General features: G+C 38.7%; 1 protein-coding gene across 2 annotated transcripts in view; it reads right to left on the reverse strand.

Annotated features, from left to right (window-relative positions):
- Positions 1-16642, reverse strand: part of Mdn1 (midasin AAA ATPase 1) — a 118934-nt gene that overhangs the window by 87639 nt on the left and 14653 nt on the right. For both annotated transcript variants that reach the window (XM_076924022.1, XM_076924021.1), the window contains exons 10-21: positions 16318-16502; positions 15292-15373; positions 14591-14686; positions 12721-12833; positions 11411-11559; positions 10741-10801; positions 7430-7641; positions 6409-6512; positions 5358-5502; positions 4752-4848; positions 1849-1962; positions 339-486 (exon numbers count right to left, since the gene is read on the reverse strand). In XM_076924022.1, the coding sequence (XP_076780137.1) occupies positions 339-486; positions 1849-1962; positions 4752-4848; positions 5358-5502; positions 6409-6512; positions 7430-7641; positions 10741-10801; positions 11411-11559; positions 12721-12833; positions 14591-14686; positions 15292-15373; positions 16318-16502 (1506 nt within the window). The remainder of the gene's footprint in view (positions 1-338; positions 487-1848; positions 1963-4751; positions 4849-5357; positions 5503-6408; positions 6513-7429; positions 7642-10740; positions 10802-11410; positions 11560-12720; positions 12834-14590; positions 14687-15291; positions 15374-16317; positions 16503-16642) is intronic.

Raw genomic sequence — 16642 nt, forward strand, 5'->3', positions numbered from 1 at the left:
TGTTTTATGCATGTGAGTATACTGTTGCTGTCTTCAGACACACCAGAAGAGATCCTTTTATAAATGGCTGTGAGCCACCATGTGGTTGCTGGGAATTGAAATCAGGACCTCTGGCAGTGCAGTCAGTGCTCTTAACTGCTGAGCCATCTCTCCAGCTCCCCAAGAATAACTTTCACAAGTCGTAAAGTGGAAGAGAAAAGAGAAGGGCAGCTCTTGTCTGAAGTGTTAAGAGACAAGGTCTCCTGGCAAGCACTGGCCTATGTGGCACCTGCAAACCTACTCCCTCCCACTCATGGTGAGCCCGTCTACCCAGCTTTTAAGTCAGACAGTAAAAACACCTCATAGAGTGAGCGCTGGATGCTGCCACATGGGTTGGAAGCTGCAAACCGTAAAGCTCTGCAGAGGGTTCGAAGGCTGTAGTGAGGCCTGTGGCCAGTTCCATCTACCAATTTGGTCCCAGACTCTTTCCGTAAAGCAATGTAGAAGCTACAAAGAGGATGAAGTTTTGGCAGTTTTATTAAATAGTAATTATTTTTCTGCTGTTTCTAATTCTATTGAAACTCCAAAGGCTATTTTCCTTTTTTCTCTTTTTGAGACAAGGTTTCTCTGTAGCTTTGGCTGTCCTAGAACTACCTCTTTAGATCAGGCTGGCTGGCCTTGAACTCAAAGAGATCACATAACCTAAAGTTTATCTTTTAAACACCTTAATGAGTATCTTTGAGAAATCAGGAAATGCAACATCCTACTTCACTGGCCAAAAGGAACCAATGGAGCTAAGTGAGAAACTTGTGTCTTGTGGGCAAAGTAATAAGTCAGCAACTTAGTAGGAAAAGGCTGATTTATAAGTGTGTCAGAACAGGCTTTACCTGAGGGGCAAATAAAGAACTACACATAGGAAACAGAATTCATGAAATTTGAAAGAACACAGCTCTATCTACCTTCAGTAATGTTGAACTGTTACAGAGAGACATGACGTCTACTGACATACACTGTTAACACTAATGTCCTTCACATGACCTCTACACTGTGAAGTGTTGTGACTGGTCATCAGCTGCATGCCCACATGCAGCCAAACACGAATCACAGATAAAACCCAAGCCCCTGCACAACAGAAGTACAGGACATTTGTTCTTTAAACAAATGTCAGTCGAGGCTACAGAGTGCATGTTCAGCACATGTAAGACTCTGGGTCAGATATCCAGCACAATCAAAGGTTCAGGGGTAGGGTAGGGAACAAGCCATAAAATTCTAAGAGAATGGCTAATACCCTATTTCAACCCCTTCCCTTCAGGAGGAGAGTGATTTGCTCAAAATGACCTAATAGTTTCCACCTTCGTGGGTCAACATGACACCTTAGACTGTATAAAACACTATGGTCTTTCTATATGGTCTGCAATACATGAGAAACAGACATGAAATACCAACCCATACCACAGTTTGATAGCTTACACATGCAAATCTCTTAATTCTAAACCTAATTCAATTTACAATAGCAAACTAACTCCTTTTAGGTTTCTGCTTAGCTACTATGTAAATTTTAAGTAGGAAAGAAACAAAGCAAAAGATAAATAAAAGAACAATTTACTATTTAGGAATTCAAATACTAAGCTGTGAATATACAGAAGTAATTGAGAGAACAGCACCCATTTATTTTCATATTTTCTTAGTGGTGTAAGTAGTTTCTTTAGGAAAATTCGAGAGTATTCACATAAGGTTTCCATGTGAAAGCAAATCCTTCTACTAGTTTTCTTCACACACAAACAAATCATGAAAATGTGTATCTGCATGGAATGAATGGGTCTTATATGTCCAGATGTACTGTATAAAGACAAGCAAAGGACGACCTACTTTACAATTCCTTGCACAGTGTTCTTGCTCACACTCAGTCCTTTCAGATAATCCACAATAAGAATTTGTAAGTCTTCTTTACTTTCTAATTCTTCTACATAAAGTTCCGTGAACCTGTAAAAAAAATTATTAATCATTTATAAGAAATTAGCATGTCGCACATCATTCTCTATGGTAGCAATTCTCAATCTGTAGGGCATGTCCCCTTTGGGAGAACAAACCTTTCAAGGGTTGCCTAAGACAAGCATAAAACACAGACATTTATATTTATATTATGATTCGCAACAGTAGCAGAATTCTAGTTATGAAGTAGCAATGAAAATAATTTTATGGTTGGGGTTACTACAACATGGGTAACTGTATCAAAGGGTCCTAGCATTAGGAAAGCTGAAGACTAGGGTCTAGCCTGGTGAGTTTCTTTTGTAGTCAACCTGTAGGGTAGCACCAGGTTTCTCCCATGTCATATCTAACCTATACACCCAGCCAGACATAACCCCACACTACAGGATTGGACCAAGAAACACACCCTGTATACCAGCCTAGTCTCCTATGTACACCTGGCTTTGTTCTTCCAGAGTCATTTGTGAGCTCTATGTCCAACACACTCATACATTCTCTCTTCTGTCTATATCAGACACAGAACTAACAACATGTCTACATCTCACCACAAAAATAACAACATAAGAGACAGCCAAGACACTGTCTTGAGAAAAAAATAGAAGGAGGACAAAGTCCTGAGTGACAGAAACAGAAGGCCAACGGAAATGATGAAGACAATATAGGACTTGAGAACAAAATTCAATCACAAGATATACTGAGGAGGAATCGAAAAAAAAAAAAAAAAAAAAAAACCAAAGCACCCCCAGTAGCCTCGCTAGAAAGCCCCTCAAAAAAGTCCGAAGAGTAGAATCAAGCAGATGACTTATTAGGATTCAAAGATCTTTAAAGCAGAGGGCTGTAAAACATTTTTAGGAACACAGGAAAGAAACAGAAAATGTGGAACACCATGAAAAAAAAAAAATCAAACCTTGAAATTATTTCCATAATGAGAAATAATCCCAATCCATGGCATATCATATTTTCAACAAGGTAATAGAAGAAAATATACCTAAACTGAAGAAAGATATAACTATACAAATACAAGAAGCACACAGAACACCAAATAGACAAGCAGGAAATAAAATCCCCACAGCATATAATAGTTAAAACATTAAGCATATACAACAAAGAAACAGTATTGAAAGCTACAAGAGAAAAAAGGTGCAAGTCAAATCATTTATAAAAGAAAACCCATCAAAATAACAGCTGATTTCTCATTGGAAAGTTTGAACAGCCTGGAGCAATGCATTCCAAGTCATAAAAGACTATGATGGCCAACCCAGAGAAAAACACCAAGATAAAACAACTGCCATAATCAAAAGAGAAAGAAACCCTTTCTAGGGTATAAACACTTACATCTAAAGCCTAAACCCAAGGAACACAGGAAGCAGAACTTGGGCTGCTGAGAGGAATGAGCGCAGGTGAGAACACAGTTGATGGTGAGCCAAGAGCTGGGAGGCTGCTGTCACCATTAAAGTACACAACACCACAAAGAACAGCAGCTCCACCACCAAACCCAGCAACACCATGACGACAACTTACACACATACTTCAATACTAACTTCAGTGGCCTCAATTCTCCTATCAAAAGATACATGTGAGCTGACTGAATGAATCTAAAAAGAACACTTGTCTATCTGCTGTCTATAAGCACACCTTAGTTTTAAAGAGTAAAATGTAGACAAAAGTGTTCCAATCAAATGGGACCTGTAATCAAGCAGGCATCACTATTCTGATACCTGACAAAATAGAATCAAACAAACTAAAACAAATCAGAAGTGATAAAGAGAGACATTTCATTCTAATCAAGGCAAAAATTAACTAAGAAGGTATTACTATCCTATTATAACTGGAAGGAAGTACCAAACACTGGGGTGCTCAATTTGATTTAAAAACAAAACCCTACTTCTAGGTTTAAGGATAAAGATAAATAGGTGGATCTTTTGAGTTCAAGGCCAGCTTGGTCTACATATCAAGTTCCAATATAACCAGGGTTACAGTGAGATCTTGTCTCGAGATAAACAACAACAACCTACACACACACATACACACACCTATACAACTACTTTCTCTCTCTCACATAATAAAAACTAAAATGGTAGAGAAAAAATATATACCTTAATATAATTTCTAAAAAACTATAATATTTCCATTATTTTTAATAACGTAAATGGTAGATTTAACAGGCTTTCTAAAATATTACATGTATTTGTGGAGTGTACATAATGTGTGGACAATGATGTCACACTGCTATGTCACACATTACTGCTATACAGTCAAGGGACAGCTTGGAGGAGTTAGGTTTCTCCTTCCAAAACATAGTTTCTAGGGATTGAACTCAGGTTCTCATGCTTGGCAACAAGTGCTTTTACTCTCAAAGCCATTTTACTGGCCCCTAATTGATTTAGTGACTCTTTCCAAACTTGAAACAACATAAATATTACTGACACTATATTTTATTCTCCAGTATTACATATATGGAGTACCAAAACTAAGCACTTAACTACAAATGAATTTTCCCTAGGAGCTAAAAGATGTACTGTGTTCAACAAGACCTACTAAGTATCACAGTAACCACCAAAGAACTACATACCCAGCCTAGGATCAAATCAGAGAAACAGCATAAATGATAAACAACAATAGAGAATGGTTCTCCAGTGTTCTAGACTTTCTTACATGCCTACAATCTATGAAAAAGAGAAATAACAAGGAAACCAAGATTCCTCTATCAGATATCAATAATTTAACCACTGTCTGAAGTTTGGTTATGTTAATATTACCAATAAAGAAAACAAAGTTCTTACCTGTTTCTTATTCCTGGTGGGAGATTTCTTTTGCCCACATCAGTAGCTGGATTCATACATGCAAATAAACGAAAATCAGGGTGCCGAACCAGTGGCTCTGTTAAGAGAAAATTCGAAAATTTCAACAACTTTTAGCAATCAAGTGATCTGCTAGAGGACTCCAGGGAAAGACAATTTAAACTCACAGAGCACGAGGACCTGTTCCATCACTCATGCCTTTTATGAATCCTCAATGGATCACTTTTCAGACAGACAGACAGCAATACACACACACACACACACTTTCTCACAGCTTAACTTCATGCTGACATTCAAGTCTTTTTGGTGTGTTTGTTCACTTTTAATGATTTATTATTACCTAAGACCGATATCATATTTATTTGGACAGTGTCTGCATATCTACAACTTAAATGCTTTAACAAATTACCTTATTTTTCTTTACATTCCCCATAGCTCCTACTTATATTTCAATATATTCCCCTAAGAACTTATTACCTAAATAATAAATCCCATTGGAAGACCCATGCAGTATGGGTCTAAAATAATCTCATCTTTAACTGACCAAGACTTAGTGACAAGTCAAATCCTAAGGAGATTAAATGCTACCTGTGTCTCCTCGGTCAAGCAAGACCAGAGAGCCAGAAGATCCTTCAAGTAAGCCACTCAGACATTCCAGGGTTTCAGGAGCAGCCAAGTTAATCTCATCCAGTAAGACCCATTCTCCTTTCTTTATAGCCTGAGCTAAGGTACCCTGGAAGACAATATATTAAAGACTTTATTGAAAAAAAGGCTCAGTTAGCAAAAGCAGTTACACAAGTAAGGTTAAGAAGAGAGGCTAGGGTATATTGTTCCCACAATAAGCCAATACTTTAAGTGACAAATGACTACAGACAGTTGGCAGTATGAGGATACATAAACTCTGTACATGTTCAAAATGGTCAAGAAAATATCTTTAAGCCTACAAGGTAAGACAATATAAATGAGTTATATGGATGGATGAACAAATAAACATAAAACAAATTCAGATGATGAAAAGCATCCAAGCACCAAAGGTGGGGTGGGGTTAGGAGTGGGGAAAAAAACCCCTTTGATTCCAGATCTGAGTTTCAGGTCAGCCAAGGATACATAGCTAGTCCCTGTCAAACCAAACAAACAAAAAAGCACCTGAAAAAAATCATACCAAGACCCCAAATTTTTCAAATCAATATACTATTTGTAATTCATAGCCTATCACAGTGTATATTTAAGAATATCAAAATGAATCTTTATTCAGCTCTGTATCACTGATGCTAAATTTAATCAAGATGGTACTTTCTCACAGCAAATAGTAGAGGACCATGGCCTGGAATCAAACTAGGCACTGACTGGATCACACGCAATTCACATCCAAATGCAGACGTTCACACTGAAAACTATGCTGGTGCCTGTACTTGGTCCATTATACAAAGGAGAAGTGACAGAGCACTCTCTCCTCAGTACATATCCCTGGTGCTCACTGAAACCCTTACACACCGGGAAGAACACTGCTCCCCACCTTCTCCTTACAGTGTGGTCTATTAAGTATTTTCTGTCTTACACAGCAGGCAAACACAAAATAATAACCTTCCATAGACTGTTCTCTATCAAACCAACATCCATTAACCTAAATGATAAATACCTCCACAAAGGCAAACAAAAGGGCATTTTCAGTCATTTTCATTTGTTGCTGGGCGTGGCTGAGTCTAAGGCCAAATGATTCCCATTTCTCCTTTAGAAGCAGCCCTAGGAAAGAATAAAGACATGACCTTACCATTTGAAGGGGAATGGTTTCTATCTGAAATGTTCCCCATAGGCACATGCATGTTCCCTGTGTAGAGGAACTATTTTTTTAAATTTAGTTTTGTTTTTCTTAATACTGTATCAGTGTGGGCACCCCAAGACCAGAAGTGTCAGAATCCCCTGAAGTTGCCCTTTATAGAAGACAAGACCCCTCAATGAACAAAGGTCATCAAGCCTGACAACCTGAGTTCCATCCCTAAACCCACAGGTACAAAGAGAGAAGTGGCTCCCAGCTGCTCTCTGCTTCAGGGTTACTCTGATATAAGCAACTATCACTGTATCTTCCCATCACCACAGGTGAGGTTGCTCCTGCTTGCTGCTGCCACAGCTCCTCAGCTTGACAGACTGAAGTTAACGTTAAAGCACAAACCAAATACATCTTCCTCCCTTAGAATTGTCACATAGTTTGGTTGAGTGATATAAAAGGTTGTAAATATGCTATATGGATGCAGTACGACTCTCAAACAAAACCTTAAGACTTGTGAAACAAGAGTGTTAAGCATCATAGACAAAAGTGTAAAGGACTAAGTCCAAACACCTACACAATACCTATGTGCCAGTCACCATTAGCTCACATGTACACACACTATGTAATGTATTTCCCCTTAGAAGAACTTTGAAGGAACTCATATTACCATTTCATAGGCGAGGAAGCAAAGTGAAGACAACTATCAAACACTTGTGTCATCCTAATTACCAGGCAGTACACCAGCACCATCCAGCCACCTGAATGAACTGTGTCTACAAGCATGGCAGCAGGAACACCTCGAAACTAGTCATCTTTGCCTGAAGAACTACAAAGTTCAACTTTGATCTTATTACTTACTGAATCCGTCTCATGTCTTTCAAAAGACCCTTACCCGGCTGGCTCTCCTTTCCTTCTTTGGTAATAGCTGACTTCTGTACGTGTTGCATTAGTTTGAGGAGATCATGCCATCGTTTCTGCCTATAGCAGGTCTGAATGTGTCCCAAAAAGGTAAAGTTTTGTTTTTTGGAAAACGTCTGGACAAATAGTTCCTCAAATGTCTCTCGTAAGGGCAACCAAATAAGCTTATGGTCCACTGGTTTGAACCTGGGGGGGGAAAATGAAAATTTTACAAATTCTTGAAACAGAAAGCAGGAAACACAATACAAACTAATCAAAGTCAGAGATATGACTAACAGCACCGAGGACCTTGTCAGTGTTTAGCTGTGATCTACTTTCACACTTCAAGTGTGTGACATGTCTATGATGAAGAGTAAACATTTTAAGCACTAAGAAAAGTTTGAAATTTCTAATGGCCAGCAAAAGATAATGTCATCTATTTTACTATTACTCACATTTAAATAAACACATATGGAAGAAACCATGTTTCAAGAAGTTTCTATGAGTGGAAGATGGAGGCCTAGTGACTCAGGGAAAGCGACTCTCAGCTTTGATCAGAGAAGCACTTTGCAAAGAATGGTGAATAAAAGAAAGAACTTCAAGTTTCCTCTCACTATCACATTGACAAGCAGTTTTTACCCTCATCTTTTCAAAAAAAAAAAAATGTATGGAACATATTTCAGTGCTAAGCTGTGAATCAGCAACACCCACAGGTCCTGGCCTTAGGTAGTTTATAACCCAATCAGAGATAACACAGAACACATTTCTATAAACCATCAGACAGTGGTGTAGGTATTATGAATTATACTAATTGTGGTAAAGGTTCAGCAATAGGGGCACTGGCAATGTATACAGCAGCAATAGAAGATTTCCTCAAGAAGGGACATTTGAAAGAGACTTAAACAAGGAAGTGAAGTAAGTACATGTCTGTGAGATGCAGATGATGCTACTCAAAGATAATGCATAATTAATATGTGGTTGAACCTAATGCCTGAGAACATTTAAGTCAACACAGGTTTCAGCTGAATAAAAAAGAAAAGAAACTGTGGCAGAAGCTCACTCAGCTCCACCAGGGAGATGTTGGAGAAGTGCCAGAGTTCATTATGAATGCCTTGCTGGCAAAAATATAGCTGATATGTTCTAGATGTTCTGAGGAGTAGAAAATTTGAGGAAGACAGTGATGTGATCTGCTAAGATTGTAAAGCAGCTGTTCTCAATTTGTGAGTAACATCAGTTATTTACATTACAATTCATAACAAAAATTAAAATTCATAATAGAAACAAAATTACAGTAATGAAGTAGAAATGAAATAACTTTATGTTTGGGGGTCACCAAACCATGAGGAACTGTATTAAAGGATCACAGCATTAGGAAGGCTGACACCCACTGCTTGAGCAGGACTACTGTTATAACTATGAGAAGGAAAAAGATTTAGGAAGTCAGAAGAAGCCAGGTGACAAGACCAAGCACTGGCCAGACCAAAGAGACTAAAGAAAAAGTATGCCATCTAAAGAACGGTGCTGGTCAAAAGAACTAGGGGTTGGCCCAAACTAAGGCAGCACTATACTAGTTGAGAACACAGAACATCAAGACAAGACCACCTTTCAATTCTGGCCCAGCTACTACCTCAAACAAGGACAGCACCACTCCAGCGCTCACAGTTCTCTCAAGTGCATGGTGAGGAGTCTGTGCACCAGGCTTGTTAGGGAAGCTGCACAGATAAAGGACTCAAAGAGTGGGACATAAGGACTGCACAGACTTAGTCACTGTAATTATTACTAAAAACTGCCTCTGCTACTGTCCATCTATAGAAGCTATAAAAGATTAATTCAGTGTTTCAGTGTTTCAAATGAGTTCATTTCCTGGGAAAAAAAAAAAAAAAAAAAAAAAAAAAAAGGCTTGTTAAAGGCTGAGCTTAGTACCAGAAGCTCAGTTAAGGCTCTGCAGACATCAACTGATGAAGGAAAGGAAACACGACAAGTGTAGCTCAAGGGCACTTACTACCCTAAGCCTGAAGATCACCTTCAGCAAGTCCCTCACTCCACTCCCCAAAATAAAAGAAAAACTATATATACATCTTAGAAAAGAGAAGCAATTCATTGAATGCAGCACAGATACTCAAAGGAATGCAGCTAAAGGAGGAATACGGAAACAGACCTACAACTGTACAACAAAGTACTCAATGTATCTTTTGGAAATGGTATTTTAGGGGCAACTTCAAAAAATTTCTGCCAAACAGAATATGGGACCAAAACATCTGCCCCTATCAAAGATACCAACTACATACGACATAAACTGGGGCTACATTTAAGAACTCATCTTAAAATAGCTACAACAAAGGAAAAAAGACTTTGCACACTGATGTATGAAACAACGGAAAAAGAAGACAGAAAACAGTTCATGCTAAATTATAAGAATGAATGATGCAGAAAGAAACACTACATCTTCATTTACGACTGGGCTGAGTGAACTCAGCATTCACTCATCCCTTTTCAGTGTTATTTCTTTTAAGAATGGTTTGAGCATTGCAAAGAACTTAAAGAGTGGCCATTTTATCTATGTTTAATTTTCTTCAGTCTTTTCTTCATTCTCCAAAAAGAAACTTTCCCTCTTTAGTTACTTGAATTATAAATGATTCCCAAGTCTCAGTGATAAATGGGCATGTGCTTTGTGTTTCACTGCTTTGTGCTAGTCACTTCCCTCTTGAGGGCGCACTGCCTTTATGTGCTCATCACCCTCCTGGAAATTGGTTTTCTCTCCTCCCAAATAATATAAAGATGTGTGTGTGCGTGTGCACAGAAACTTAATGTAAATGAGACACAGCTCAGATGAACATGAAATTTAATTAAGCACAAACGTAAGAGTCTTGCCATTCTCTTGTAATGTTATCCAAGAAGGCTGAGGCAGAAGGATCACCAGGTTCATAACCAGGAGGCAAACCTGGGCTATGCTAGAAGAAAAGAAAAGCAGTATGTATGACATATATACAGAGCATAATTTCATTTGTTATGAAACAATACATATCCATGCCTATCTTTGTGTGTATGTAGAGACTGTAAAAAATTAATGCCAATCTGTAACTAGAGGTTATTTCCAGGGAAACTGACTATATATGGAATGATGCCATTTTAAACTTTAATATCCTTAGATTTACTATTTAGAAGAACAAACTATACTGCGATGGGAGAAGGGGAATAGGTCTTTGCATAATGTCCAATCAGAATAGATTTGACAAGCAAACAGCATTTCCCAACTCTAGCAGTAAACACAACATAAAATTTTAATAGTGTCTGAATCACACTTACCCTCCAAGCAAGTCGGCAGTGTCACTTTGTTGGTTCATATTGACAACTCTCAGATACTGGCCTTTAAGAAACAAAGGAAAAGAGTTATTTCAAACATTTAAAGGTGTCAGGCTTTGATGGTGCATGTCTTTAATCCCAAGCAGACCTCTATGAGTTACAGTCTAGCCTGGTCTGAAAAGCAAGTTCCAGAACAGCTAGAAATACAAGCAGAACTTGTTTCAAAAAACATAAACAACCAAACAAAAGCTCACTGGAAAATCACAATGTGTTCCTTAAGAAGGCAAGGCAAGTTTCCACACATGTGTTTTCTTTGACCTCCTCTATTTATTTCAAAAGCCTTAGAATTCCTTAACATCTAAAAATTGTAACCAATAAAAAGATTCTTCAGTCGGGTGGTGGCAGTGCAGACAGAGGCAGAGGCAGAAAGATCTCTATGAATTCAAGGCTAGTCTGGTCTACATAGTGAGATCCAGGATAGCCAGATCTACATAGTGAGATTGTATTGAAAATAAAAAAAAATAATAATAATAAATAAAAAGATCCGTCAATAAGTTGATGCCTATAAATTAGGACTAAATAAATATCCAAAGTACATATTATTATTTGGCCATCAAAAGAAGTAAGACATTTTTAAAAGTTGTCTAATAAACTTAATTTAGCACAAGATTACCTGTGGCGTGAGCCAAGTGCTGGACAGCGGAGGTTTTACCAGTTCCTGTCTCTCCCACTAACAATACAGGTTCCCCTTGACTGACGCACACTGCGAGCTGCTCAAGAAGAACAGAGGATGGGCGGGTAGCAGCAAAAGTGTGCTTCTCTCTAGGAAAAGAAAAGGGGGATTTACAAGCCAGTTAGGGCAGGCATGATGGCTTGGGCAGAATGATAGGAATTAGGGCAGCCCAGAAAATCTACTAACATCCTGCTTCAAACTTACTAACTATGAATGTAGCTCAGAGGTATAGTTTTGTACCAAGTCCCAGAAGAAGAATAAAAGAGAAAAACAAACATCTAGGCTTCAAGCTTTTCTTAGTGTTATATATATATATATATATATATATATATATATATATACCAAATCCAAAGAAAAATGAGAAAATAACCCAGAGTAATTATCTTCATATTGTAACATATTCTTAGAACACACAGGCTACAAATTTTCTGTGCTCTACAAATACTGAACATCCATTCAGCTGTTAAGTGTCACATATATCAAGATAACACCTGTGGTTAAGATGCTATGTTCTGGAAACACAAAATGTACGACAAGACCTGTATAGCATATTCCTGAACAACTCATTTCATCTGTATCAGCTTCAATTTCTCATTTACATGGGGACTGGAAAATGGCTCAGCAGGTAAAGGCGCTCATCACCCATGACAAAAGCCTGACAACCATAGTTGCCCTGTGATGTTTACATCGCATGACATAGCACATACAACCATACATATAAACACATAAACATCATACAGATACACACACATCTTGAAGTATTTAAAGAAGTATTTAAAGTATATAATTATGTGTTAAAATGTCTTCCCCCAAAATTGAGTCTAAACAGAACCTGTGACTATGACTTGTCTTCAGATAGGTAGGGAGGTAGGCGGGGGTGTATGCTTGCTTCACTTCACTGGCTGGTATGATTGATTGTAACTCAAACACCATGAGATGCCAAAACCACATTTCCTATATACATTATTTAGAATTCTATATGATCCTAGCCATAATTTTATATGATCCTAGCCATCAAGTAATTTACATGCTAGGGCAGCCTGATACACACTTGAGAGTATTTCACTAAGTAAATTGGAATAAAGTCAGATCAAGGACCTCTATCAGCTCCAAGCTGCTAAAAGCCATCAATATCTCGTTCCTAGAACCTATTTTGGAAAATTACTGTTCCTCCAATGTGCACCAAACTTGAGGTCCAGCCCAGGCATGCTCTGTTCAGACACAATCTGCAGCCAGTGAACTCTACTTACTTCTGTATGTGAACAACTTCACTTTGTTTCCGCAAAAGCCGCACCCGACCTACTTGGACATCTAGCTCGTTAATGACAATTTCTGGTTTATAAAGTTTACAGAAAAATTCAGCCTGTTGAGAAAGAAAGATTTCAATTAAGTTAAAAATCTACCTAAATCAATTAAGTTAAAAATAAACATTTCTTTAGCCAAAGTATCTAAATGAACCCTTCTCACCAACACTCTACCATGAAAATAGTGTCTACTTCCAAGACACCCAAGTTAGCATTATATCAAGGGTTTCTGTGTTCTTATTTTACTTTCCAAGTGTTTTAAATGCTTAACACTTCACACACATCCAAGGAGTGGTACCAAAGACAGCTAGTGTTAACTGTCAGTTTGAATTCACTATTACCCAGAAGACATAGTCTCTGGGCCATGCCTAGGCAGGACTGTCATGAGGATGCTGACTGATGGGGGAAGATCCACCTTGACTCTGGGCAGGTGCCCTGAACTGTAGAAAGGAAGGCAGGCAAGCTGAGCACCAGCACTAGAGCATTCCTTGCTTTCTGTCCGCTGACTGTAGATAAAATCTGGCCAGCTCTCTCAAGCTCCCACCTCTGCGATTTTCCTGCAGTGATGGGGCTTTCACTTCGAACTGTGACCAAAATAAACCCATTCCCTAAGTAACTTTGGTAGGGGATTCTATCATAGCAACAGGAAAGAAACTCTAACAGTATCCTTCACTCATCTACTGCCTAGATAAAAGTGAACACACTGACATTTACCAAGCGCTTAGAAGAAAACAAATCCTTTCCTAACATAAAAAGTCAATTGTTCTTTAACTGTGTTTTTGGCAGCTTTGTGTTCCTAATAATCAAGTAAGACTCCATGGTCTGTCTCTAGAGAAAGAAAACCTGAAGCAGACGTCAGCAGAAGTCTAAAGAGTAGCCATTCATCTCTTACTTTCTCACTCACAAAGAACACAGATAAAAGCTCAGGTTTGAGACTAAAATAAATGGGCAAAATGTTTAAAGGGAGCCCTCACCTCTGAATCAGTAAAGGGAACATTGACTCATCGAAGCCAATCACAGTGGTATTTAACATCCTTTGCTTATTGTGAGGAACACACCAGCTGTTTTCAGGACTACAGTCTGAGCCCAAACCATCCCTACTACTGCAAAAGTTTAACAAACAACTTTACTATCACAATTACTGGTCTAATATTTCAAGTAAGAAGGCCTCAATTAACTCAGCCTTTCTTCAGGGTTCACCACCACCAATACCACTGCTCAAAGGCTTTCCACTTTAAAAACTGTACATATATCTCCCCTCTGTACATCAAATCCAGGATCTCATGAATGTTGAGCACACATAGTATCACTGGGTTACAATTTTCACTCATCAAAAACACACATCTTGATTTAAACAATAAAAGGTAAGATCTCCCTACAATCTCAGTGTTGAACCTAATGAACCTACTTAGTTCCATTCACTGAAATAATTCTTTTCATTGTTAATGAAAACGATAAGCTAGGGTTGTGGCACAAGTCTTTAATCTCAGTACTCTGGAGCAGACGCAGGTAGATCATGTGTTCCAGGCCAGAAAGAGCTACACAGTGAGGCACTGCATAGAAAATAATAAACACATAAAACTAAAACACTTAGAAAAAAATGTGTACACTGAAGTAGACTACAATGTTCATGAGAGTATTTCTACTCTGAAAAGGAGATGCTCACTGAAATGCTAGAAAACAAGGTCTATACGATACACGGACGACAGGAATAAAGTCACTTTAAGAATGTACTATCCCTGACAGGGAGTAACGGACCATTAATGATTAAAGAGAAATAAGCAGCCTAGCCTTCTTTCAACATGAAGGCACATACCTTTTTCTTAGAAATGTTCAGTTTGCTTCCAATAATTTCTGCCATTTTCAGTTTTTTTGTCTGCTCAGAAAGCATGGCGGTGAAACAGTCCATAGCCTATTAAAACAACCAAGGGGAAACAAGAGTAGTACACTGGGCAAGAAGGAAGGCTTAATAGCATGCACTGCTCTAACAGAGGACCCAAATTCAGTTCCTAGCACTAAATGTTGGACAGCTCTCAACTGTCTGTAACTCTAGTGCCAGAGCATTCAATGCCATCTTCTGACCTTTATGGGCATCTACATTCATATCTAGGAACCCACAGACAGACAGACAGACAGACAGACAGACACACACACACACACACACACACACTTAAAATCTTTTCAGTAATTCATTAGTAATTCATTAGTTAAATTATAGAATATCATTATATTCTGCTTCCCGACTGTCGGTGCATTCGCGCAACTAAAAGCTCCTGCCATCATAATTTTCCCATCATGATGGAAGAAACCAATACAAATCCTTTCCTATTTTCAACATAAATACTGTTTATTTACTACTAAAGTACTTGTATAGAAATATTCATAGATGCATACATCACAACTGCCAAAAGATGAAAGCATATCTGATTAGCTTGAAGGCAGCTCAGTTTTATGTAGCAAGAGGGTAACAGTAGCTAGAGAAGCTGGCAGCCACTGAAGACACCAACATCATCTTACCTCCTGAAAAACATTCAACAATGCTGTTGAAGATGTACTGTCAAAGCCATGAGCAACTCTATTACACCAATTCAGCAGATCCCTTAAAAAGAAACAAAACACAGGCTAAAGATGACAATCGATTTAGCCCTCGTAAATCTAAGATTATGTGATGACTAAGTCTCCCCTTTTTTTCTACCAATGTGAAGAAAAAAGTACTATAACCATACCAATGTCTTCCCAACCCACACCAGAAAAGGTAACAAGAAAGAGACTAAACTCAGGGGACCCACTCATTCCTAATCCCTACCGAGAATGGAGAGCTGAGACATAGACCTCATTTTTTTTTTTTTTTTTTTTTTTTTTTTTTTTTTTGGTTTTGATTTTTCGAGACAGGGTTTCTCCGTGTAGCCCTGGCTGTCCTGGAACTCACTCTGTAGACCAGGCTGGCCTCGAACTCAGAAATCCACCTGCCTCTGCCTCCCAAGTGCTGGGATTAAAGGCGTGTGCCACCAACGCCTGGCCATAGACCTCATTTTATAGAGCAAATCCAGAAAGGATTTAAGAAAGGCCAGGTATGGTGACACATATTTGTAATCCCAACATTTGGGAGGCAGCTGCAGGTTGTATTAAGTTAGAGGCAAGCCTAGTCTACATAGAGTTCCAAGACAGCTGGGGCTACACAGACTCAGTCTCAATCCCCACCCCTACCATATAAAAATACAAATGAACAAACAAATAAGCAACCAAGCAACTATTTAATTTAATTTTTAAAGCTTTGGTTTTGAGCTATGCAGGCTCTGTATCCCAGTTTGGGTCCATAGCCAGGCCAGGCCTGGAGGATCTTCCTGCCGTAGACACTTAGGATGCTAGAATTACAACATTCGAGGTACCCTCATCCTATCTTTCCCAAAGGGATCTGATCTCCCATGCAACCCACATGCTTAATCCGTAACCTGACCCGTCGAGACCATGTGCTTCTAACTACGAACTTTCTAGCAAAGGCAGTTTTAAAATATCAACTGAAAGCAATGTGTAGTCTAGTACCTCAAAGATAATTCTCTTCCCTCAAGGACCACTCTTCTATTTTCTCTCTCAGCTTCTGAAACTTCCTGTGGTGCCTTGTCGTAGCCAACACTTGGACAGCAATGTTTTTCTCCAGTAAGCTCCATATAAATGTCAAGTAAGTGATCAGTTGCAGCTAAGAGGCTTGGGTATCTGCTCTGAAGAACCTGACTCAGGGAGAGAAAAAAAAATTTAACAGCTAGAGAGACTCTTAAAAGTATCTTAGCAACTTAGCAGAAGAACGCTGTCCTAATCTGGCCAAGGACCTGAGTCCCAGCCCTAGCACAGGGATGGGGAAATATACACC

This window comes from Arvicanthis niloticus, chromosome 25 (assembly GCF_011762505.2).
Source record: "Arvicanthis niloticus isolate mArvNil1 chromosome 25, mArvNil1.pat.X, whole genome shotgun sequence".
Classification (NCBI taxonomy): Eukaryota; Metazoa; Chordata; class Mammalia; order Rodentia; family Muridae; genus Arvicanthis; species Arvicanthis niloticus.